The sequence below is a fragment of the Apodemus sylvaticus genome, chromosome 19 (assembly GCF_947179515.1).
Source record: "Apodemus sylvaticus chromosome 19, mApoSyl1.1, whole genome shotgun sequence".
Taxonomy (NCBI): domain Eukaryota; kingdom Metazoa; phylum Chordata; class Mammalia; order Rodentia; family Muridae; genus Apodemus; species Apodemus sylvaticus.
In genome coordinates this window covers 45,603,037-45,627,537 of record NC_067490.1, presented here as the reverse complement: position 1 = coordinate 45,627,537, position 24,501 = coordinate 45,603,037, and the positions used below count along the sequence as shown (strand labels likewise).

General features: G+C 50.1%; 1 protein-coding gene across 1 annotated transcript; it reads left to right on the top strand.

Moving 5' to 3' along the window:
• Positions 1 to 4,920: 4,920 nt before the first annotated feature.
• Nr2e1 (nuclear receptor subfamily 2 group E member 1) lies at positions 4,921 to 24,500 on the top strand. Its single transcript, XM_052164171.1, is given in 10 exon segments — positions 4,921 to 4,945; positions 9,336 to 9,481; positions 13,159 to 13,246; positions 14,613 to 14,848; positions 16,068 to 16,214; positions 19,341 to 19,437; positions 19,826 to 19,975; positions 20,204 to 20,245; positions 20,248 to 20,308; positions 24,338 to 24,500. Coding segments are annotated over 10 exon segments (1,155 nt in total).
• Position 24,501: the final 1 nt, after the last annotated feature.

Below are 24,501 nucleotides of genomic sequence, written 5' to 3'. Positions count from 1 at the left end.
TTAGAAGTAACTGGAAATCGCCTTTCTCCCTCATGCAAACAAGTAAAGGGGGAAAGGCTGAGCTTCACACCACTTCAGCAGGGCTTGCTGCTTACAGCCTCTCTGCCTCCACTCTGTAGGTCTTCTCCACTTAGAAGCAAGTGAGAGGCAGGGAAAGGAGACTCTGGCATCCTGAGGGGAAGCCAGTGGATGACGTCACATGCAGCTGCTGCCCCATCCCACCCCCAGGGACTCAGGAGAATCCTCTCCCCTGCCCCTCACAGGAATGGAAGCAATGCTTTAAACTGGATGGACAGAGGAAAGATCTGTAAGAACCGCTCTCAGAAGCAGCACCATCCGAGCCTGCGCTCAGTCCAAGACGAACTTCCCAGGATCTGTGTGTATACTTTCCAAGTGTCTCCTGCATTTACCTCAATCTACAACACTGCTTTTAAAATGCTGTTTTAGCCGGGCGGTAGTGGAATACGCCTTTAATCCTAGCACTTGGGAAGCAGAGGCAGGCGGATTTCTGAGTTCAAGGCCAGCCTGGTCTACTGAGTGAGTTCCAGGATACGCAGAGAAACCCTGTCTCGAAAAACCAAATAAATAAAATTAAATAAAATGCTGTTTTACCCAGGCAGTGGTGACACACACCTCAGTCCCAGTGCTCAGGAGGCAGAAGCAGGCAGATCTCTGTAAGTTCGAGGCCAGCACAGATTACACAGAGCAAGTTCTGACACAGCCAAGGCTACACAGATAAACCCTGTCTCAAATTTTAAAATACTGGTTTGTGTGTGTGTGTGTGTGTGTGTGTGTGTGTGTGTTGCCTGCATATTCAGTGTGCACCACATGCACAGCTGGTGCGCATGGAGGCCAGAATAGGGAGTCAGCTCTCCAGGCTCTAGTCACAGATGGTTGTGAGCGTCAACATGCATTCAAGGACTCAAACTCAAATCCTCTGCTGCAGCAACAGGCACTCTTAACTGCTGAGCCAAACCGCTGGTCCTGCCCCCCCAAGCCACCATTTCCATATGTCTGTACCCCCCCAGTCTCTTTGAGTAAGAAGGGGGAGCATACCATTACACTGTATCCCCAGGGGTCACATGGTGGGTGCTAATTATTGTTGCATGAATTTTTCTCCTGAATCAAAATGGAGTCATCCTTCAATGAGACAAACCTGGCTAGGGTAGCGGGCTTTAGCTTAGGCTGAGGCAGCAGACTCAGAAGAGGTGTAGGAGGAAGTAGACATCTTTAAGCCCCACGCTAGGTATAGGGGGCAGAGGCAGGAGGATTTCTATGGGTAGGAAACCAGCCTGTTTTACTTAGAGTTCCAGGATAACCAGATACACAGTGAGATCGAGATCCTGTGGTGAAAACAGACAGAGGCAAGAGAGGAGATAAGGGGCTAACTTTGGACGAGGGCCTGGAGGACCTCTAGATTTGACTTTTCTCTTTTGCCAACCTAAAACTTTATCTTTGTGTCTGTTAAAGATGTTCCTGCGGTAGATTATCAATCGTTTTTTCCTTAAGAGTCTCATTGGGAAAACTTAGGAAACTGGAAGCGAAACAAAGGCAATTAAAAAAAAAATAACAGTCTAAGGGTCTGAGAGGTCTAGCCACTTGCCTAAGGTTACACTGCTAGATGGGCAGGATCTGATTTCCCATCTCCTGGTTTCCTCGCTGGGCCTCAAGCAGGCCCCCTCGGGACCTCTGCCAAGGACTCCTTTAGTTCCCACATTCTATGCACCTCCTCTGAGGCGGGCAGCGTGTTGAGGCCAGTGGATGGGAAATGAAGTCAGCCTTTGCTCTGCTAAAGATTTTTCCTTTGAGCCGTGTCCCAATTAGCTTCAGTTTTCCAAAGTGTAGAGCCAGGGTCCCTGTGGCCTTCAGCCGGTTGGCGCGAGCAGAGGCCAGCCAGCCCTTGGGCTTCTCCGCGGATCTAAGAGCTGTAGAATCCTCAGGCCGCCAGCCTATTCTGGAGCTAGCTGCTGCCTTTACCACCGAACCAATCATGCCAGAAAGTCATCACGATGATTTCAGAACTGTATTGTGAATTATGCAAAGCGCGCGGATAATTACAGTCGGGCGCCCAGAATACAGAACGCATATGCTGCGGGGTGGGTAGACCCTGTGGCTTTTGCCAGAATTGGATGGTTCTCTCAGTGTGGGGTGGGGGTGGGGCGTGCGCACCCGTGTCTGTTTAGTGGGCTTCTTGGCATCTAGTTCGATTAAGAGTTAGTTAGTGGCTGGAGAAAGAACATCCCGATTTTGATGGGGAGACAGTTGTGCCGAGTTTGGGAGTATTTTTCACAAGTTTCAGTGTCTGTAAATGAGTCAGCAGGCAATGCAAGGGGCGTCTGGAATGCACTGCAGCCACTTCCCTCTACCTTCCGGACTGGGCACCTGAAAAACCGCTAGTTCTCTTCCTGCCCACAAATCCTTAAACTTCACCCGGAAGACAAGCCCATGTTTAGTTCTCACCACCGCTTGCCCTCACCCTTGCCCGAGGCAAATTAGTTCCACTCCGTTGTCCTTGACCAAGCGCCCCCACCCACCCACCCCCCATCTGCCTCCACTTCGCGATGGCGGTGCTGCCTGCGGCGGCATCAACTGGATTTCTAGCAAGGGCTAGACCTGAGGCGAGCCTGGCACCTTGTCTTTAAAACCCTAGCCAGAAATGCCTCTCCTCTCTGCGCACCGAGTTCGGATTTAAGCTGTGCTTCTTGGTAGCCCAAATTGACTGTCAAAAAAAAATGTTAATTTTTCCCTCCTTGTCATCTAAAAATTCCCACCATACCCTATACTCGTCCTTAGTTTGAAAGATCATAAAGGAGAGGAGAGACCATCACCCGCCTCTCGGTTTTTCCGGGTGGCCTGGCCCTGCGCCCGGTAGGTGCGGTGTTTGGTGCTCGGGGTTCCTTGCCTTCCAGGCTCGGGCAATCCAGAGAAAGTTGCTTTCACGTGCTGCGGCCTGAGACACGAGCGTACAGCCCTTGCGGGTTGGGACCCAGGCCTTGGACCTGCAGGGCCAAGCGGGCACACGGGGGACGCCAGCAGGCACTGCGAGCACACTGCAGCCGGGTGAGGAGGGAGCTGCGGCGAGGGTGGGCTAGCGACGAAGAGGAGGGCTGGCCACCGCTCGCCAGCCCCCAGCCTCCGATTCGGTCTGGAGAGCCGGAGGCGTGACCTCTGACCCCTGGCCGGGCCCAGGCCCCGAGGAGAGGCTGGCAAGCTCTTGTTCAACAAGTTCAAGCGGCCGGGGGAGCTTAAATAGAATTAATCTCTTAGAGATCGGAGATCACCGCTCCCTCGGCGCGCGCTGTCCCCGCGCCGCGCTGCCGGAGAGCTCTAGGATTTCGGATTGGCGGCCCGGGTGGGAAGCAAGGTGGCGGAGCTCTCCAGAGTCCCCAAGGCCTGCAGGGGGGAAGCCAGCGACGCCCGCTGGGGACCAACCGCAGGAGGGAAGGCTTTGCCTTCCAGCCGCTCTGTGCACGTAATGGAGGCGAGAGGGACTCCGCCAGCTCCGGGTTGGCCGGTTGTGCCAGCAAGAAGCTGGCGGCGAAGCCCTCCCCGCGGCGGTGCCCAAAGCCGTCACGCCAAGGCCGAGGGACCCCAAGATCCCAGCCCAGTCCCCAAGTCCGCGCACCGCGACCTCAGCTCTGGCTTTCCACAGATAGTTGCAAAATGAATAAATTACTCACCTCGGGCCAGATCCAAGTTTTACCCAACAGAAGGGGCACGGGACCAACAATGAACCAACTCACATGGCCATGTCCGGGCGCGCACAATCATACACAGACACAGCTACCCAATCTCTTCCACGAATCTATCTGTCTGGCACTCTGGAGAGAGGGGAAAAGCGTTTTGAGAGAGCCCCGCCACCCGTCCCCTCCTCCCTTGCCGTGAAATATAAAAATTCATATTTTTTTTTTTTACAAGAGCGGCTCCGTCCTCACCATCACGCACGCACGGAGCCGCTCGCCCGTATTCACACTTCTTAACTCGTCAGCTCCGAGAGCGCTTGCATTTTCTTTGGAAGCCGCTTGGAGGTTCATTAATATCATTAGCATTTAACCCCCTCCCTCTTCCCACCTCCTCCCCGCACATGGCTGACGTCAGACCCCGCCAGGAGTTGGGGGAAAAGCTAAGTGGGCCAGGGACGCCCTATTCCCCTCCCCGCCGCTGCCTGTCAGAGCGCTACTGGAGATATTATCAGAGACCCGGCCCGCAGCGACAGGCACAAAGTCACAGGGTAATGAACTTCGGGGACCCTTCAGCCGCTGCGTGAGCGGCTGTCCCCCGGAAACTCGGATCCGGCCACCTCTCCCCTTGGAAGATCTCCCAGCCATCTAGTTTCCCCTCTCGCCGCCCGCCCGGGCTCCGGCAGCGAGGAGCTTAACTGCCTCTGAGACTGCGGCTGTGATTTTCGTCTTCCCAGAGAAGATCGGAGGTCTGCAGAGAGCTGTCCACTCCGCACGCCTGTGTGGAGCGGAGCGAGAGATTGGAACCAGTAACAGGCATGGGGAAAGAGGGGAAGTTCGCCCTCGTTACTCCGTAGGAGGACCATTTCCGCATCTCCATCTCTGTCCTTCAATATTCCCCTCGCGCTGCTGTCCTCCCTCTTCAGCCTGCCTGTCCACCTCTCCATCCGTCTCTTCAAGACACATCAAGCCGCATGCCCAGCAGCTGCAGTTTTGCTAGAGCCGGGAAAGAAACTTAAGGATGCTTACACTTCCACCGTGGAACGAATTCTAAGCGCCAGGGAGAACAGGGCAGCGCGCAGCCAGTAGCCACCTGTCTGTCCCGCTCGCTCGCTCGCTCGCTCCGGAGCCTCGCAGGCTGGAGGGCGGCTGGAGAGCGGCGGCGCCCGGCGGCGACCTGGGCGCCGTGGGCCGGGAATCCGGCAGTGCCCACCAACCGCTGCGCCCCGGGACCGCCAGCATGAGCAAGCCCGCCGGATCAACAAGTGGGTACCTCTCGGGCAGCCGCGGGGTCCCGGCGCGTGGCCTGGGGGAGGGCAGGCTGGGAGGCCGGGGTGGTCCTTCTGCCAGCACCCGGAGTGGGACTCTCTCGGGCTTGTGTGTCCGTTGGCCTAGCTCTCTTAGGACTGTTGCGTTGGAGCGTTTCGTACAACCAGGAGTGCAATTTCGTTGCTTCTGGATGCTAGCTCCTCCCGGTCTCCCTAGTGTAGCAGGAAGGTTGCGACCCGACCCGCGGCAGCCCACCGGTCCGGCGAGCGGTTTCTATTTAGCTGCAGGTGCTGAGGGTGGGAGGGGTGAGCCGGGGGCGGGAACTGGGGCCGCAGCTCCAGGCTGCGGCACAAAAAAACGCAGTCGCTCAAAAACTCGGAGCTCCAGCGCGCAAAAGCAACTCTGCGAAAAGCGGATTTCGAATGGAATGCTTTCGCACCCCGTTTCCAGCTATTTCAAATAATCCTGCAAAACCGGGAAGCACAAACCATTTAAAAGTCACATTTTCCTTAATCCTAAATCCGCGTAGGTCATAACTGGGGAATGTGAAGTATGGTGAGCCAGTCTAGCAAAGAGAGGAACAAATCCCTGATCCCGGGGACTTTCAGAGCCAGAGCCCAACACCCGCAGGAGTCTGCGGCCTGCTCACTCCAGGAGCTTCTTCTAGCTTCTCCTCCCACAGACCGCACTGCTGCAGCTGACCTCTGCTGATTTCTCAAAATAAGAGTTCAGGGCAGCCGTGCGTTTGCCAGCACAGGATCTGCAGAACCTGGGAGTGCGTAGGCCTAACCCGGTGTGGAAGGCGCCTACGCGGTGCTCCCATCTCCCCGGGGCTTCCCAGTTCCCGCCTTCCACTGGCCTGGGGCTGTGAGTTCTAGGCAATGCCTGTAGTGCGCACACCCTGGGCTCTCTGGCCACCGGTGTAACATTTTTGGCGCTCTCTGTGAGTTCCTTCCCGCCCCCTCCCCCTTCACTCGCCCTCATTGTCCAGGGTCTTTGAAAGTTGGAAGAGTCCTGGTTACTTCTGGGGACTGATAATGAAGTCTCACTTAGGATGGGTGCGGTTCCCGCCTCCGCCTCTCCCCACCCCCAAGAAGTAGCTTGTGTTTTCATCTTGTGCATTTGTTTCGATTTGGGTGCTGAGTTTAAAAATTAAAGTGAACGTCAACAAAACGAGACAGAAAAAAGAAAGAAAGAAAAAGAAAACATTCAGAGCGAAGGCTGAGGGAAGGAACCTTTCGCCACAGTTTCAGTGCTCAACCGACTCTTGGGCATCTTGGGCAGGACCAAGGCTCCCGTTAGTTAGCCTTGGCCTATCCTTGCCCTGGCTGATTGAAAAAAAAAAATCTGGCTGAGTGGCTTTCCCAAGGGGATCAGGAGGAGGCCACCCCCATTGCACCATTGCATTACAAACCTCCATTGCAAGAATCGAGGTTGAAGAGCCCGGGCAGGCCTCCTGGGACGTTCGCCTTGGAACAGCCAAACCTGTCTCTGAGATTTGGGAGAGCTTGAGCTCGAAGCTTCCAGCGAACTTGAAAAGTGGGGCCTCGTAAGCGAGGGAAGGGGTGGGTGCAAAGCTGAGCTTCGGCTCTGCACCCCGGTTCTGGGAACTGGACAGACGCTGGCAGACTCGGGATTTGGGAGTCAGAGTGGGTACGTGACACGCGAAGGAAAACTTGAGTTTTCTAACTTAACAAGCCTTAGATACTGGCCCTTGAAGGCCTTGAGACTCCAGTAGGTGCCCGGTAGCTCTGAAGAATTTGCTCTCTGAGTGAGGGAGTTAGACCCGCAAAAAGTGCCGCTTCATCCAGATTTTCAGATCCTGGCTGCGGCCGGCGGAAACTCTCTGGCCCTGCGGCCCAGGCAGTGAGAGGCTGGGGGGCGAGCAGCAGGGCAGGTCTGGAGTCTGCAGCGCAGGGAGGTCTTCGTCTTACTCGCCCGGCTGGAGAGCAGAGTCTTGTTACCCGGATCCCCGCCTGGGTGGTACCAAGACCCTGGCCAGTCACCCTTGCAGCCCAGACTAACTTCTTTCAACAGCCTCTGATGGTAATTACAGTAATCGAAGCTGCCATATATCTTTAGGCAATTATGACATACAAAAAGCCCCGAGGAGACCCCCTGGGGAGGGGAAGTTAAGAACCGTTTTCCAGCCTCAGGAAACTCGCTTGATTCACGTCTGAGCTCGCTCGGCTTGCTAAAAGAGAAGAGCTATGCCGCAGTCAACCAGCTTGTCTTGTGACCCCAAGTCACCTTAACGTGGCTGGGTGGCGGGGGTCTGAGGCGTCGACCCTCTATGCCCTGGAATTTTCGCTTCCCTCCCTCCTGTGCCCCGCCCCAGCTCTCCGGCTCTCCTCTGCCTGGCTGGGGGAAGCCAGCCCTTAAACGAGACCGAGCGGCAAGCCCGAGTGGTGACAGCCGGCATCCTGACCGGTGAGCCAGTCTTCTGGGTACACTCGGCTTCTCCAGAAATATGTGACCGTAGGCTTCGATCTGGATGGGAAACCTGGGTCAGAGGGCCCACCCCTGCTTCCCCGTCGGGTTCACCCTCAGCGCTGTTGGAAAGAGAAGGGCAGTTGGGGCGACAGTGCTACTGAGCCCTTAATAGGGGTCCCCAGCGACCAGAGGGAGGAGAATTTTGGAAGACCTGAGCTCCGCGTCCACTGTTTCCACAGGGAGTGCTGGGCAGCAGGTCTCGCGGCCACGCGGTCTGAGTTGTCTGGGGAGTCGTGACAGGCCCCAGGGGGTGAAGGACAGGACCCACACTTGATTCACTGCAGTCCCTCCCTTCCCCAACACAATCTCCGCTCTTGCCCTGCGGGAGAGGGGGCGCTGAAGCGGTGGCCTCCACGCCGAACGCCTCCCCCGCCAGCCTTTGTCGTCGTCCGAATTCCCATGCTACTTTTTTGACGGGTCACTGGTGGCTCTATAGGCAGGTGCTGCGGCGGGGTTGTAATTACCCCGGCTGAGCCGGGTCCTTACCGACCTCCCCCTGCCGGGTCCCCCGCACTCCCCCCTCCACCTGAGGAGGAGGCCAGGGCCCGGAGTGCCAGCCCTCTCAGGCGCCTCGGGGTTCCCTGGTTAAGTTCCTATTTGCCTGCATCGGCTGGCAGTGTCCTCCCCTCCCCAGCTCCGCGGGCTCAGCTCCCCACTGCTGCCTCTCCCGACCCCAATCGGGGTGCTCCCACAGCAGCTGTGGGGTTCCCACGAGGCCCGAGACCGCTTGGTCCCGGCTTGGAATGTCTTTGACCAGGAGCGATGGGAAAACCAGGTGTTCATTGTTGTTGACTGTATTTTTTTTAATGATAACGTTAACACTTTTATAATATTATGCTTCCGGAAATTTGTCTTCGACTGTAACTTGCTTCAGGCACTTGTTGGACTCAAGCCTGAGAGAAAACACGGACCCCTTCCTAGTGCTTCCTAACACACCCAGGGCCGCCAGGCTTGCAGAGTCCATCGAAGTTCTCCTGCGCCGGTAGCAATCCCAGACAAATTAGAGCCGTTCTACAAACAAAAACAACTCCCCCTTCCTCCAGCAGCAGGAAAAAACGCAGAAGACGCCACCACTACGAAGGGGGTTAAGGGAAGAGGCCAGTGCTCGGGCCGGATAGGACTGGGGGTACAGGGGGGGGAGGTGACTACCTCTGGCTTCCCCCAAGGAGAAAGCCACCAATTGGGCGTCTCTGCTGCTCGTGCTCAGACCGGCTACTTCCCTCCCCCTCAACTTTTTTTTCTCTGAAATAGAATAATTTCTCAAACTCGCAGCACTAAGCATTTTTTCCATAGGTAAAAAGAAAGTTGGGCAATTACCACTACCCTTATTATCATTAATAATCTGAGTATTAGCATCACAATAATAAACCCTAATAATAACAACCGCCGGGCTCAGCTCAGAGAAAGCCCGATAGCCTTCCAGCTGCCAAGCCCGGTTCCAGTCGTGTTTGTTTTTCTTCTTTTTTCCCTTTTACATTTCAAGTTTGTCTCCTTGCGCTCTCACTAACAACTTTTTTTCCCCCTGTTAAATGCAAGAGCCGGGGAAGGAGGCAGCAGCCAAAGTTTCGGCGGAGCAGAAAGGCAGCGGCGGGCCGAGCTGCTGCCCGGGCCTGCTGTAATCTTTTATTCCAAAATGGGTCTCGGCGATTAGAGGAGACCCAAATACATGTAGCGGTGCATGAATAATGCTCATTGTAGGAAGCTGACACTTGCTCGGGGAAAAAAAGTTTGGCTATAAAATCTCTTCATTATATGCTTTTACCGCAGCTCCGATGCTAATCCCCTCAGAGGTCAGATTGCTTAGCACCCCTCTCTCCCCCTCTCCCCTTTCCTCCATCTCCTCCTCCCCGCCGCTCCCCCTCTCACCCTTTCCCCTTCTCCCTGGTCTTTCAGGCCGCATTTTAGATATCCCTTGCAAAGTGTGTGGTGACCGCAGCTCCGGGAAGCACTACGGGGTCTATGCATGCGACGGCTGCTCTGGATTCTTTAAGAGGAGCATCCGAAGGAACAGGACCTACATCTGCAAATCAGGAAACCAGGTACAAGTCAGGGTTGAGCTGCGCAGTTCCCCTCTGCGTCCGCCACCACCCCTCGGGGCCCCAGTTCTACCAAGGCTGCCTCTGAATTCCCTGACCTCGGTCCTGTTCCCTCCTCCGCCTCAACTTTGGGTGGCCCTTTGGCTCTGGAAAGGCCAGATTAGGTTAGGGAAGGCAAATGAGTTCACAGGAGAGAGCCAGGACTCCCACGTTTTTTTCTTGGTCACATTTTAACACTAAGCAAGGCCCACATCTAGTCTGAAGGCCTGCCCCAGAGAATTCAAGGGAGCAGGCGGAAGCAGGCTGCCCGCCCTTGGCATTCCGGTTCTTAGCGGCAGTTAAGCTCAGTCTAAGACCCCTGGGCGAGCTAAGACTCCAAAGGGAACGCTGGGTAGTCAAAAGCAATGCAGCCTGCCAGACACGGAGGCTGTGCAGACCCCAGGCTGTTCTGGAAGTAGGCATGTGTAAGGACTCAGAAAAGTGCAGGGTTGACTAGAAGAGAAGGCTCAGAGGAAGTTAGGATCCCAATCAAGTCGCCCTCGCTTCTTCCCTTTTTTGCTGATAGGATGAACCTGCCGAGTTGCATTTCAGTCTGGCAGGGGCCGACCTATCTCACAGACACAGGGCACTTAGGAAATATAGCTTCCATCCAGAGCTAACTCCATCCCCAGGACAGAGGCTCAACCTAATGGGTCAGCCTTCTGGCTCCACATGTGGCTCACCCTCCACTTCTCCCAGACTCCCAAGAGTTCCTTAGTCAGGTGGCCGCCTCAGGCAACCAAAATGACGAACACCCACTAGTTACTGTATAGGAGACACTGTATAGGTCAACTCACATAGTCATCTGGTGCTAGTGCATTATTGTGAGTTCTAGTTCCGGTGGAACATTTGCTCGTACCCATTCCTGATAGATTTTGACTGACAGCACAGACAAGAAGACTTGTGCGAGTAGATAAGTTATTGTGACCTCTGCAGCCCCCTCGCCTGCTTCCTTGGGTTCTCAGTGTCTAGCTCACCAATATCACATTATACACACATGGGATGGTATCCCAGAAGCTCCATCGCTTTGAGAGTCTGTAGAGTGTCAGGCGTCTACGTAGAATACTGTTGCTGTTGTTGTCGTTGTTGTTGTTGTTGTTGTTGGGAGGTCTTGGTCTATAGCTTATGCTGGCTTGAAACTCAGTCTTCTTTTAACCTCAGGTGTGGGTCACAACGCCAGGCCACATTATCTTATACATCTTTTACGTGTATCTAACAGACAGAATTGGGAAATCTGAGGTGTTGTGCTTCCAAGGAGGTGGTCCTCAATTCAAAGACATTTCTATCAGTCCACAGTAGCTGCAAAGAGGTGATAGCGAACCCATCAGGCATGTGTCCTTTCCTTGGCAAAAGGAATAAAGGTGCCAAATTGAGGCTCCCCTGCCACCTCACCGACTCCAGAGCCTTCATACATTTGATGGGACTGAAAATCCACTCGAGACTTTTTGCCTTTACGTGTTTATCCAGATACTGGAGAAGATATCATTCCAATTGGACATTCAATCATACATTTAATAATAAGCCATTTGAGGGCCGGGCAGTGGTGGCACATGCATGCCTTTAATCCCAGCACTTGGGAGGCAGAGGCAGGCAGATTTCTGAGTTCGAGGCCAGCCTGGTCTATAGAGTGAGTTCCAGGACAGCCAGGGCTACACAGAGAAACCCTGTCTTGAAAAACCAAAAAGGTGTCGGGCAGTGGTGGTGCATGCCTGTGATCCCAGCACTCTGGGAAGCAGAGGCAGACAGATTTCTGAGTTCGAGGCCAGCCTGGTTGGTCTACAGAGTTAGTTCCAGGACAGCCAGGGCTATACAGAGAAACCCTGTCTCAAAAAACCAAATCCAAAAAAACACACAAGAAAGAAAGAAGAAAGAAAGAAAGAAAGAAAGAAAGAAAGAAAGAAAGAGGAAAAAAGTCATTTGAAACTCTTCACAGTGAGCTGTATTTTACTGCTGGCCAAAGATGCTCTAACGACTTCTAGGGACTAAAAATCCAAGTTCTTCCTCTCTTGTTCTAAGACTAAGTAAATACTGTTTCAATTTTTATCAACAGCACTGATGGCATTTAGAAGTCACTATGAACATCTATCTACCTTTACTTTAAACAAATCAACATATTTTGCTTTGGGATGGTTCAGTGTGTATTCATGCTGAGTATATATGCTGTGAATTATATCCGCAGCCCAAGTCAATGTACTTTAATTGGTGACGAAAATTAGATGAGTTGCTCTTGTGTGTAATTTTCCTTATGGATATTTCAAGATGGAAATATATTCATCCCCACTTTGGTGTTTATGAATATTTAAAATTGTGAGGCAAAATCAAAATATTTTTCTGTGTATAAAATACTTATGCAGAAGGCTGGGAGTCTCACCCAGTGGAAGAGCTCTCTCAGCCCTGGACTCCATGCGAAGCTTTTCAAAACAAAACGTGTACATGTTATGTGTCTATGTACATGTCCCCGAGTAATGACACTGACAAAAACAAACAAGCACTAAAGGAAACATTGTCTGAGCTGTGGTGGTGGCAAGAAGAAGCAGGAGGATCACAGACTCAAGGTCAGCCTAAGCTCCACAGAAAATTTCAGGTCATCCTGAACTGTAGAGCGGGAAGACTCTACATGATCTGGGGATGCAGCTCAATAGTAGACACAGGCCCTGCCCTGCATCCCAAACCAACACCAAATAACTAAACAGAGGAAGAAGAAACCTTACCTCTTAATGGTTTTTGGTTTTGTTGTTGTTGTTGTTTTGTTTTGTTTTGTTTTAGACAGGGTCTCACTATGTAGTACTGGTTACCTTTGTCTCACCAAGATCTATCTGTCTCTTCCCCCTGGGTGCTGGAATTAAAGTATGCATCACCACGCCCAGCTAAATCTTCTTTTTATATACTCTCCCTCCCCTCCCCACACATAGAAAATTACATAAGACATTTGTTTGCTAATCCCTGTCAGATAAATATTTGTAAAGCAGCAACTGTTTTCCCCATTATCTGGATAGTTCTCTGTCTTACCCTCTTCTTCTAGGGCACTGTCTCCAGCATCTTCCAGTCTCTCTGGTTGTCACCTCACATTCCAGGGATGGCTGTTCCCTGTGGATCCTAGGCTGAGACTAGTCCTTAGTACCTCAGGGTTGTCTCTGCTTTGTGGCTGTGTAAGGCTGGTTTAACTACAAAAGGCAAGGACATAAAGGTGTGAAGAATAAGTGGTCAAGGTTTACCTATCAGATCAATGGGCTCACTGAGAGGTTGGCAGCAAAGGTGACTGGCTATAGGGCCTAACGTACCTCAGCTTCTGGCTGAGTTCCTGACCAGGTCGCTGTCTTCGGTCCTGAAAAAGTCAACTGCACTCTGCACAGCTACTGCTACTGTTTCCTTCTTGACCTAGAAAATCAGGAAAAAAACTTTCTCTTTGTCCAACTCCTTGAGGTCGAGGACTGATCTTCTTGTCTCAACCCTGGGAATCCCAGACCCTTACTTACCTGGTAGTGCCCAAGGTTCTCCCATTTCACTGGGTCCGGACATCCGTCCTAAGTCGGGGGCTGGCCCGAGTCCCCACGCTGGGCCTCACACCCCAGGACCAGGGTTCTGTCCCCACCTGAGGGCTATGGGGGGGGCTCTGACTGCCTGTCTTCGGTCTGTTTCAGGGAGGATGCCCCGTAGACAAGACACACAGAAACCAATGCAGGGCGTGTCGACTGAAGAAGTGTTTGGAAGTCAACATGAACAAAGATGGTAATCAGTACATGCTTTTATTCTTCTAATTTTGATTGGGTAGTAAGTAAATTATATGTACAGAAAATAGATGGTACTCCTATGCATGTAAATCATTTCCCCCAACAGAACTCTCTTCTCCAGATGCTGGGGACTGGCCTCAGGCTGTCGGTTGTAGACTCTGCCGCAGTCCCCAGCTGACCCCACAGTATTCTAGGAAGCCCCACGCTCACATGGGGAAACTCGCACCCCAAGCCCACAGTCACCAAGACAGTGCTTGGGAGGCAGGAATCCCATACCCTGTTGTATATTTCCTGCTTAGGATCCAAACCCCATTTCAGCCTCTTCTTGCAGTCTTTTGTAACCTCCCTAAGATCTCTCCATGATTGATCGCTCAAGTCTTCTTCGTGGAATTCTCCAAGCACAGAGAGAGGAAAACGGGAGATTTCAGGTCCTCATTGGCAAATTTAGTATAGCCATGGAGCTGGCCCTACGCTTTCAAGAGCCTTTTCTAGGTGAACCAGAAGAGAGAAAGGGAGGCTTGGCTACCACACGGGTGTGGCCCACCAGGGGGCCCAAATTCAAGCCAGACCCGGGCCTTAAATAAGTTCAGGATTTAGATGAGGCTCCAAGCTGCATTTTCCGGCCCTCCTTAGGTCTGGGCTTTGCGAGGACATCCCTGGGCCTGGGAGAAGGTGGAGGAGAGGCTGGGGACTCGGTGCAGTGGACCTTGCTGTGGGGGCTGCCTGTCTGGAGTACCCTCTCTCTGGCTGCTCGGAAGCAGGAGGGAGCGTCCAACCTGTTGAACTTGTGTATTGACAACTTGTCATGCTCTGCGGGTGGAAGATTGCCCTGAATTAATTTGTTTGTTTAAACTGTTGGTGGTAATTGTCACGTCTCCCAAGCCTTCCTCCAGCACATTTGGAGACAGCTCACCCCTGCCCCATCCCCCCAGCGTTCCTTGGGCTCAAGTCCTTTTTCTTTTGGTGCCTTCGAGGCCCCAAAATTGTGGGGGAGACCTGGAGGTGGGGGAAATCCATCTCTGCGGCCCTGATTGCATGAGAGCCTCCCTTTCTTGTCAGTGGGAGCGAGGGCATCTTGTTATTTCGAAGACCCCGAGGGTCATAGGTTTCCCTGAGATCCCGGGGTGGGAAGGACCGATTAGCATCTATCTCCCTCACTCTTGTCCATCTCAGATCCCTCCTTCCCACCCGTGCCAGGAAAACGTGCCCAAGCGCCCTGCAACACGTGCCCTCTCTCCTCTCCACCTCTGCCCCTTTGGTAACCTTGCGGGTCCGTGAGTAACGATCCAGCCGCAGCCCGGCTGCATCCAAATGTCACCCGCGCCCATAATCCCAGGCCTGTGTCCATCTGCTTGTCTCTGTAGCTGTGCAGCACGAGCGGGGGCCTCGGACGTCCACCATCCGCAAACAGGTGGCCCTCTACTTCCGTGGCCACAAGGAAGACAATGGGGCCGCTGCACACTTCCCCTCCGCGGCCCTGCCGGCCCCCGCCTTCTTCACTGCCGTCACGCAGCTGGAGCCTCACGGTCTTGAGTTGGCCGCTGTGTCTGCCACTCCTGAACGGCAGACTCTCGTGAGCCTGGCTCAGCCCACGCCCAAGGTTAGTTAGTGGCTTTGCTGGGTCCAAAGAGTCTCCTCTTAAGCAAAGGGAGGGGGGTAGCCAGGCTCAATTCCGAGCTGAGTCTGGGAAAGATGGAGGGGTTCCCAGATGCTCCCTGTGAGGCTCCAGTTCCTTCTGTTGAGTAGACCACCCTCTGGGCGGCACACTCCTGGGGATGGGCGTGGTGGGGGTGGTGGAGGCCAGAAACCTGCACCTTTAGGGAATGCTAAATCGGTTGGTGAGTGGAGCTGTCTAATTCCAGAGCGCAGCCTCAAGTGCTCCCAGAGGCCAGAACTGACTAGAACAGAGGTTGGCTCAACCTGGGAGCAGGAGCCTCCTGAGAGGCCTCAGGATCTATCATCTTGGATGATTTCAGAGCAAGAGAGAAAATCATAGAAATCACTGTTGGAAAGGCTGTATTTTTGTTGTTGTTGTTCTTGTTGTAGTTGTTGTTGTTCTTGTTCTGCCCGTACCCACAATAAACATCTCCCAGGGTTGATCCTCTCGGCAGGGTCACAGCCTGAAGTACCTGGGAAGGCTGCCACCTAGGGACTGCACTTCAAGCCTGGAGTTGATTCCTCCCAAGGCCCCCACTGGAGGGAGAGAGAACCTAGGATTTCCCCCAGAGGAGGCCAGCTGTAGCTGACATTGCAGAGAAGCCAAACACCTGGGCACATACACACGCACAATATTTAATATTGCTTTCTTACCCTTGATGTGTATAATAAGCTCTGGAAAGTAGTGTTATGAATATGTTGTCAGTTATGAATGGGAATGCTCTGTGAATGATTAAGATGTCTAATTGAAATATTTCCATAATATACTAATCCTTTCTAAAAATACTCCCATGCATATTTGTGTTTGGGATGCCTATTAATTTATACTTTTTTTCTCATCTATTTTTATTTACACAAATGCAAGCAGTTCTTGTCTAAATTGGGAGCCAGGCCTGGAACTTGGCTCAGCCCAAGAAAATTTTGCTGCAGGGGACAGAATAGCCAGGGACCCCTTTGGAAGACGGAAACCCCCAAGAAAGCAAATATGCCTCCCCCAGTAGGCAAACATTCCCCAAATTCTGTAGATTGAAATGTTTTGAAGGCAACTGAATGTTTAACCAGAGCAGCCCAGCCTCTGCTTACCTAGAGCATTGAGATGTCAGCCGTTTCTGCAAAGCTGAGTTCCCTCACGTGTAGCATTTTGCCTTTCTTCCTCCTCTCAGTATCCCCATGAAGTGAACGGGACCCCAATGTATCTCTACGAAGTAGCCACCGAGTCGGTGTGTGAGTCCGCTGCTAGGCTTCTTTTCATGAGCATCAAGTGGGCAAAGAGTGTGCCAGCCTTTTCCACTTTGTCTTTGCAAGATCAGGTATGACCAACAGGGTACTGAGGGGTGGGAAAGGAGACTAGGGTGCTCAGCCTTGATGTCCCCAACGCATACCAGCAAGGCAAGCATGCTTTCTGAACAAGGAGGAAGCCATTTATCTTTAACAGTATCCTTCTAGAGTTTCAAAATATCTATGGAATAATTAGTTAGAAATGTAACTATGGCCAGGCAGTGGTGGCAGACACCTTCAACCCCAGCACTTAGGAGGCAGAGGCAGGTGGATCTTCTCTGAGTTCAAGGCCAGCCTGGTCTACAGAGCAAGTTCCAGGACAGCCAGAGTTCCACAGAGAAACTCTTGGCTTGAAAAAAGAAAGAAAGTGTAATTACATTATTTCAGGGTAGCTGGATGTGCTCTAGCTAAAACACATATAGAAACACATTGTATCTTTTTAAAAGTTTCATTGAAACATCAAAATTAAAATCTTAGTATTCTCTAACACCTGCGAGGAGCCAGGGGCGAGGAAGCACAGCTGAGACCTCACTCAGTCTCCCTCAGGAGGCTGAGGCAGGAGAGCCTTGAGTTTGCAGCCAGCTTGAGCTACGAGGAAAAGCATTGGTAAAGTGGTGTTTTCTTACACTCAAGCCGAGAGGGACAGAAGGCCGCAAGGCTGTTTATTCCCTGGTGAGAGTCTGTATCTTCAACTGTCTACTCCCCACTGCGCCCGCCAAGGACAGTTCTGGCTGCTGATTTATTACTCTGTGGAACCAAGAGGTGCGGTGCACATGTCCTGTGGTGCACATGTATCTCGTTTGGTTTGTTCCTGTTGGTCTGTTTGGAGGCCCTGCTGGAGCTCAGATCCAGGGTCTCGTGTGTGTGTGTGTGTGTGTGTGTGTGTGTGTGTGTGTGTGTGTGAGAGAGAGAGAGAGAGAGAGAGAGAGAGAGTAAAAGAGAGAGAGAGTAAAAGAGAGAGTAAAAGAGAGAGAGTAAAAGAAAGAGGGAATGAGAGAGAGAGAGAGAGACACGCGCGATATTGCTGGAAACACCCCCACCCCCCAACCCCCAACCCCCCCCACCCCACCCCCCACCCCCACCCCACCCCCACCCCCAACCCCCCGCTTTCTTTCTTGACTCTTTCACTGCTTTTAGAGCTTTTGGAAGCAAAGAAAGCAATTTTACATAATTCTTTAGTTATAAAGGATGTTCAGAAGTCAGAAAATTATGCACAAGAAAACCTTGCATTTTAGCAAATCCCATACATTTTGTTGTTGGGAATATAAAAAAATATTAGAAATGTCATTATGACATAATGACATTTTTTTCTTTGTTGTTGTTGTTGTTGGTGGTGGTTTCAGACAAGCTTTCTCTGTGTAACCCTCACCGTTCTGGAACTTGCTCTGTAGACCAGGCTAGCCTTGAATTCGGAGAGATCCACCTGCCTCTGCCAACCAAGGGCTGGACTAAAGGTGTTTGCCACCACCACCTGGCCATAATTATATTTCTAACTAATGACTCCATAGGTAGATACGTCTTTGTCAATATATTTTTAATCTTAAGAGAAAGAAAGAGGTGCTGGAGAGATGGTCCAGCAGTTAGGAGCACTGCCTGTTCCCAGCCCCCACATGGCAGCTCACTCCAGTTCCAGGGGATCTGACACCCTCACACAGACATACATGTAAACAAAACACCAATGCACATAAAATAAAATAGATTATTTTTTTAAAAAGAGGAAGAAAGAACAGGGTAACCACAATTACCGGCTCTTGAGGGTACTCACAGAAATTTAGTGACAATCCTTTCCCCAAAGGCTAATGCACTTTTTTTCCTTTTCTTTTCTTTTCTTTTTCGTTTTCTTTTTCTTCTTTTGGTCAAGCCTGGACCTTTCATGTGTCCAGCGAGGGTGCAGCAAATGCCCTGCCACTGTGCTACACACAGAGCGTTCATACACAGTTCTCAAAGCGGAGAGTTCAGCTGTTTTCATAGCTAACTAATCCTAAGTGGCTTCTCCCAGATGAGGAGGGCAAGCAGTGTGCCGAGCGCATGTGCTCTCCTGCCGTGAGACATGACCACAATTATTGTTTACCTGTAATTTAAAAAATATTCCCTGTGTTCGATGCAATAAAAAATTTAAAAAGCATTTAAAAATTAAGCATTTTGGTCTAGTTGTGAATTTAGTTACAAACCTTCATGAGTCTTAGCTTTCAGAAGTAAATTAATTATTTTATATAAATCACTGATTTTTTGACATATTTCTAAACATGGAGAATTTTTCCTTAAGGTTGTAGGTCCTATCTTTGACCAGATTTACTGGTTACATTTATTCTTAGCTTCCTTCCGTGTGTGTGTGTGTGTGTGTGTGTGTGTGTGTGTGTGCAAGTGCGCTTGCACGTGTATGTATAAATTGGCTATTTTTTTCTGAAAACAAGAATTTGTAGACTCTAATCCTAATAAATTCACTTTTTGTCTGCCACTTAGCCTTTTGCTAGAAACCCTTCAATGATACGCAAACCACAGTGAAGTGGAATTCAGTGTATTCATTTGGAAAAGGAGCCAGATTTTCATTTTAAATATTCAGTAGCACATTTTTATTAGAATGAAGACGTCGGGCACCTTGATGCTGTCCACTTATGAGTCTCAGAAAAATCAGGCAGGGAGATGAGGTAAACTCAGCAAAACCTGATTAACATAATTACACCCTGATTTTCCCTCCCGCCTCCTGGGAATTAGTGAATTCCCCCCTCCCTCTCCCAGCCCTCTCAACTCTCCAGGAAGATGGGAACCATGACCTAGGAGCTTTAGTCACACAGAGTTCAGTGCCTTCCACCAGAGCAGGCCACCTGCTCACTGCTGCTGGCATTTGGTGGAGAAGCCTGGGTCTCTAGACAGTTTCTGGGTGGCCAGCAGGTAGAAGCAAGGACATGAGGGGTTAACTCTTTCCTGGGGGGAATGAACTTTGACAAGCTGGAGAGCTGACTCTGAAATGCCTGTGTGTGTCTACAAGCACCGCTTCAAATAGCAAAATGTGGGAGATAAGGGGGAAATGGATTATTTGGGGGGAAAAAATGTACCAAGACAAGCATTTAAAACTTTAACGGAAATTTACATATGGAAATTGTTTATAAATTTATAAATTACACACTATATTATATTATACATCTATTGTATGGCAGCTGATACTTTTGGAAGACGCGTGGAGAGAACTGTTTGTTCTAGGAATAGCACAATGGTCCATCCCAGTCGATGCTAACACTCTGCTGGCTGTATCTGGTAAGAATTGCACAATTTAATGACTTTGTTGTAGAAATTACCATAAAAATACATTACTGAAAAAAGAACAACATGTAAAGAATAACAAATTCCCGCTGAACAATAGAGTATACCTGTCATTTATAAATCTATATTTAAATGCAAATAATGTTGTTTCGTTGTATTCATGACTGCTTGCATTGTTATTTAAATGCAAATTACTGTGTTTGTTATCATCCAAGAGAAGATTTTATATTAACTTTCATACAATATAGCCAGTTTACATGGAACCCAGATATCTCAGAGGGACAATTGGATAGATATTGATATGCAGGATTTTGTCAAAAATCAATATTAAAACATGAAAATGCCTTCATATTAGAGTATTTATCCCAGATTTCAATTCTAGGCATGAACAGTGACAACACAGACTCCCAGAAGCTGAACAAGATCATATCTGAAATACAGGCTCTGCAGGAGGTGGTGACTCGCTTCAGACAGCTCCGATTAGACGCCACCGAATTCGCCTGTCTGAAATGTATTGTCACTTTCAAAGCTGGTAAGCAGAGACACCCCTATCTCTTGTCACCCCATTCATGCAGCTACTTCAAAGCCGAGTTCTAGATTGACCTGTGGGGGGGGGGGGGAAAGAAGGAAAGGAAATGGGCAGAGGTGACATGGTGTTTTTCAAGCCTGGAGACTTGCACGCCCATCCACCTCCCAAGTCCTGTGCGCCCACGGTGCTCCCTATGCTGGTCTCTCACAGCTTTCTGGTCTCCGTTTCTAGTTCCTACACACAGTGGTTCTGAACTGAGAAGTTTCCGGAATGCTGCGCCATTGCAGCTCTCCAAGACGAGGCTCAGCTCACTCTCAACAGTTACATTCATACCAGGTGACCGAACCGCTATTTGCTGGGAACGTATACTTAAGAAAATCGCCTCCATTGTGAATGCTCCAGCAGGCAGTAAGAAGCCAGTTCAAACGTCCTGGCTAATTATCATGTTGCCCAGCCAGTTAATTCAGTTTAGAATCCATGTCCTCACCTGTCTCTAGAGGGAGGGTGAGAGGGGCAAATTGAATTAGGTGATGTGTGTGCATTTTGGAGCATACTGCTGGGCACAGTATTCTGTGTTGGCTGAACAGGCTGACCAACCCAAAGGATGCGCACATTTGTGAGTCTGGACATGGAGAGAGTTAGAAAGCACTGAAGTCCAAAACATTAGGCTGCTAGATTAGAAAAGACACAGATTGTCCTTAGAGAGGTGCACTTCTTCACAGGACAACCCCAGCTCAAGGAGCACAGAGCTTTCTGCAAAGGCCATTTTTGCTCTGGACATGACTGTTGCCTTCCTTTTAGAGGTTGGTGTCTGCTGAGTTTATCCAGGATTTCCACCACCCACAACTTTACCTTTTGTCTAAGCAGAGCCCGCTAACTCTGATATAGAAATTGGTAGAAACTTTCCAACATGGCGGATCAAGAAAGTTTCCCCAGGCCCAGCACCAATATGGTTTTTCTCAATCTATTTTTGAGGCACAAAAAAAGGCAGGCTTCAAAAAAAAAGTAATGATCTTTAGCTCCCTAAGCTGGGAGTGTGGTGGGTCTGAGGTTGGAATAGAACCAAGACTAAGAGATAATGTTCAGCATCTTAGCAGTAGCCATAGATACCTCCATGGAGACAAGCACATGGGCAGAGGCCATTAATGCCCTTACCTAAGGGGGGGGGGGTTGTCAGAGAAATCCTGATTCAGCAGTATCCACTTAAGTGCTGGGAGGTCCCTATTTATGTTATATAACACCCCTTCAAAGTTGAGGGAATAAAATTGTACTGCATTTATTTTTCTTTTCCTTTCTTTTGTTTTTTTGTTTTTGTTTTTGTTTTTGAGACAGGGTTTCTCTGTGTAGCCCTGGCTGTCCTGGAACTCACTCTGTAGACCAGGCTGGCCTCGAACTCAGAAATTCGCCTGCCTCTGCCTCCCAAGTGCTGGGATTAAAGGCGTGTGCCACCACAAGCCCAACTTGTACTGCATTTACTGAACAAACGAACAAACAAAAAACACTGTAATGACCTGGCTTGGTAGTTTATATATGTATGCTTTTCCACTGTAAAGTGCCACGGCTGGAGATTTAAAATCCACCTTGAACTGTAGAATATAAGTCATCAGTATTCGATTTTGTAATTCAGAATTACAAAACGGAACAGTACACAGTTTGAGCATATTTCCCCCATTAAACTCTGACTTGTGTGCTGAAACTAAGTGAGCTGGGAGTATATTCAGAACACTGTGTGGAGAACATGGAATTCAGTTACTGGTGCAGCCCAGCCTTTGCTAGGTAGTCACTCTGCATAGGTGGGGTGATGCAAATTATCACCAATGACAAGAGACTGCATTTACCATTGTGTGAAGCAGACAGAAACACCACCTTCCGTTCATACAGGAGAGGGGAGAGAGGGAGGAGTGGGAGGGAGAAAGTCAAGTCAGGGAAAGAATAAGGCAGACCCAAAAAGGTCGCTAAAGAGGAGGACACGTGAGAGGGGCTTCTCATGGTGAAGGAATTTCAGTAGGAAGTGTGGGTGCAGGCCCTGGGGCAGGGGGCTACCAGAGGTGGTATGTGAAGTGCTGAGGAAGGCTCTGTGCTCCAGGTAGGGTGGCCTGGGAGAATCCCACCCCAGGTTATCACAGTCTAACCCTGGGATTGGAGTTATAGATGGACGTGAGCTGCCATTGGGTGGTGGAAACTGATCCTGGGTTCTCTTGAAGAGCAGCCAGTGCTCTTAACCACTGAGCCATCTCTCCAGCCTCTCCCCCTCCCCATAGTCTTGTCTTCTGGGTGGGTCTCTGTAGTACAAGCATCACCTGGAAAAAGCGGCTCCCTGGTGAGGGCTGGGAGCTACACTAACTATGGGTAAACAAATAAGAATTAAGAGAGTAGTTTGATAGTGTCCATTATCAACATAACGCTCGGAGGTGCTTCTCTAAGGTGTCTGATGTACTCAGCCACAGGTTCTTAGCCCAGTTAACAGTACCAGGCGTGAGTTCATATTGTGGAGTGGCCCTTAAATCCACTACACCAGACACACTGGCGCATACATTGTTTTTGTTTCTAGGTGGTACTCTACTGCATATAGAACAGGCTGTTCTTACCGACCGAGTGACCAGCTCTTTCCCAGCTGGAGAATAAATAAAAGAAGTAGAGGGGCTGAGAGGCTAATCCACTTGCAGACAATCAGGAAATAACACTTGGCTTGGGCGCCGCTCAGTAACCGAGTACTTGATGTCTGAGCACACACAAGGCAGTGGAGTGTCTGTGGTTTCTGGGTCCACCCAGATCCATCCTTTCCAGAGCGTGTTGTTTTCTGCAGTAGCTTCTTGGTGGGGAAAGTTTAGCACGTTGGGCAGATGGCACAGTCTTAGTAGAGACTGTCTAGGTATCTCTGCTGCCCCAGCTGTGCAGAGCCCTCTCTGCCCAATCCTGGAGAAACAGAACCTCAGAAAAGAGAAGTGACCGAAACCAAAGGAACGCCTAGCAGATCGCTCAGCAAACAGGGCAAACAGTGAAACTTAGCTGTTTTGCTTTTCTGTTTGTTAATGTGGTTGTTTGGTATTTTTGTTAAGTGTGTTCTGGTACCCTGTTTAGAATTTCTATAAAACTCAATACAATGAGACCCAAGCAGGGGTCAGAGTGACTTACACGCTTTATGTCTGGCTGAACGGAGTTCTTCTTTGTTCAGAGCAAAGAGATGAACGTGGAAGTTGTACTCCTAGACTCTCCTCCCTGTAGCGTGGGGCTGTTGGGTAGTTAAACACAGTTAGCAAGGTCCTGTGAAGGGATTTGATGTCTCTCAGTTTCTGGCACCTGTGGCTGAGGTGGAACATGGCTCAGTCACACAAGTGTCTCTGGAGCTCAGTTTTAGGTAGCCTTTCCTTAGCAGAGGCATGCTTTTCTGCAGAGGGTATTGATGCCTGACTCCGAACTGCTGGCTGGAGTGGGAGCAGGGCTTGAGAGGTGACATACAAGCATCTAAAGACAGAGGGAAATTGAACATGCACATCTGAGTACAAATGTATGTTGGACATCAAGTAAGGACATTGTTAAGCAATTTTTCACATCTTTAATTATATGCCAATTTCATTGACATGAAAGTTGGGTGTCACTGCCACCCAACAGAACTTAGTCTTTAATTTGCAGTGTAATAAGGGTAGAATTATTCCTGAGAGTGACAAAGTATAATGCCGGAATGATAATTTGGAGAATTGCTTAGAAAAAGAAGCCATCTTATTTGAGAGAAATCGTCTGCTCAAGAGTGTTGAGAATTTAAAAATATGAATTCCACTGCCAACTTCATAATCAACCCTATGGTCATTCCATACAGTGATAGAATTGTGTTTATTATTTGGCTTAAAATTAGCATCAGGTGTTTTAAACCTGATTTTTCTAGAAATAAAATGTACTCCCTTTGCTAACATTGAGATAGATAGATACATAGATGATGGGTGGATAGGTGGATGGATGGGTGGGTGAGTGGGTGGATGGATGGGTGAGTGGGTGGATGGATGGGTGAGTGAGTGGGTGGATAGGTGGATGGATGGGTAGATGGGTGGATGGCTGGGTGGATGGCTGGGTAGATGGGTGGATGGGTGGATGGGTGGATGGATGGATGGATGGATGGATGGACAGACAGACAGATGGTGATCGAGCATGTGATTTGGGCAATGTTATTCCTGTTTTGGAGGATTCCAGTAGTCTACCTGTGAAACAGGGACAGAGGCACTTGTCCTGAAGTCTACTGCCTGGACAATCTGTTTCTGAAGAGGCCCAGGTCAGGAAGTTCCCCAGGGGATGATGTGTGTTCATGCGTAAGATGTGAGTCGCAGCTTCCATGGGGCTCTGACATCACTTTCCCGGCTTCTCCTGTTGCAGATACCCCACCCAACCCTGCCGATTCGGGAAACTCCTGTTGCTTTTACCAGCTTTACGGTCAATTAGCCCATCCACCATAGAAGAAGTGTTTTTCAAAAAAACCATCGGCAACGTGCCGATTACGAGACTACTTTCAGATATGTACAAATCCAGTGACATCTAAG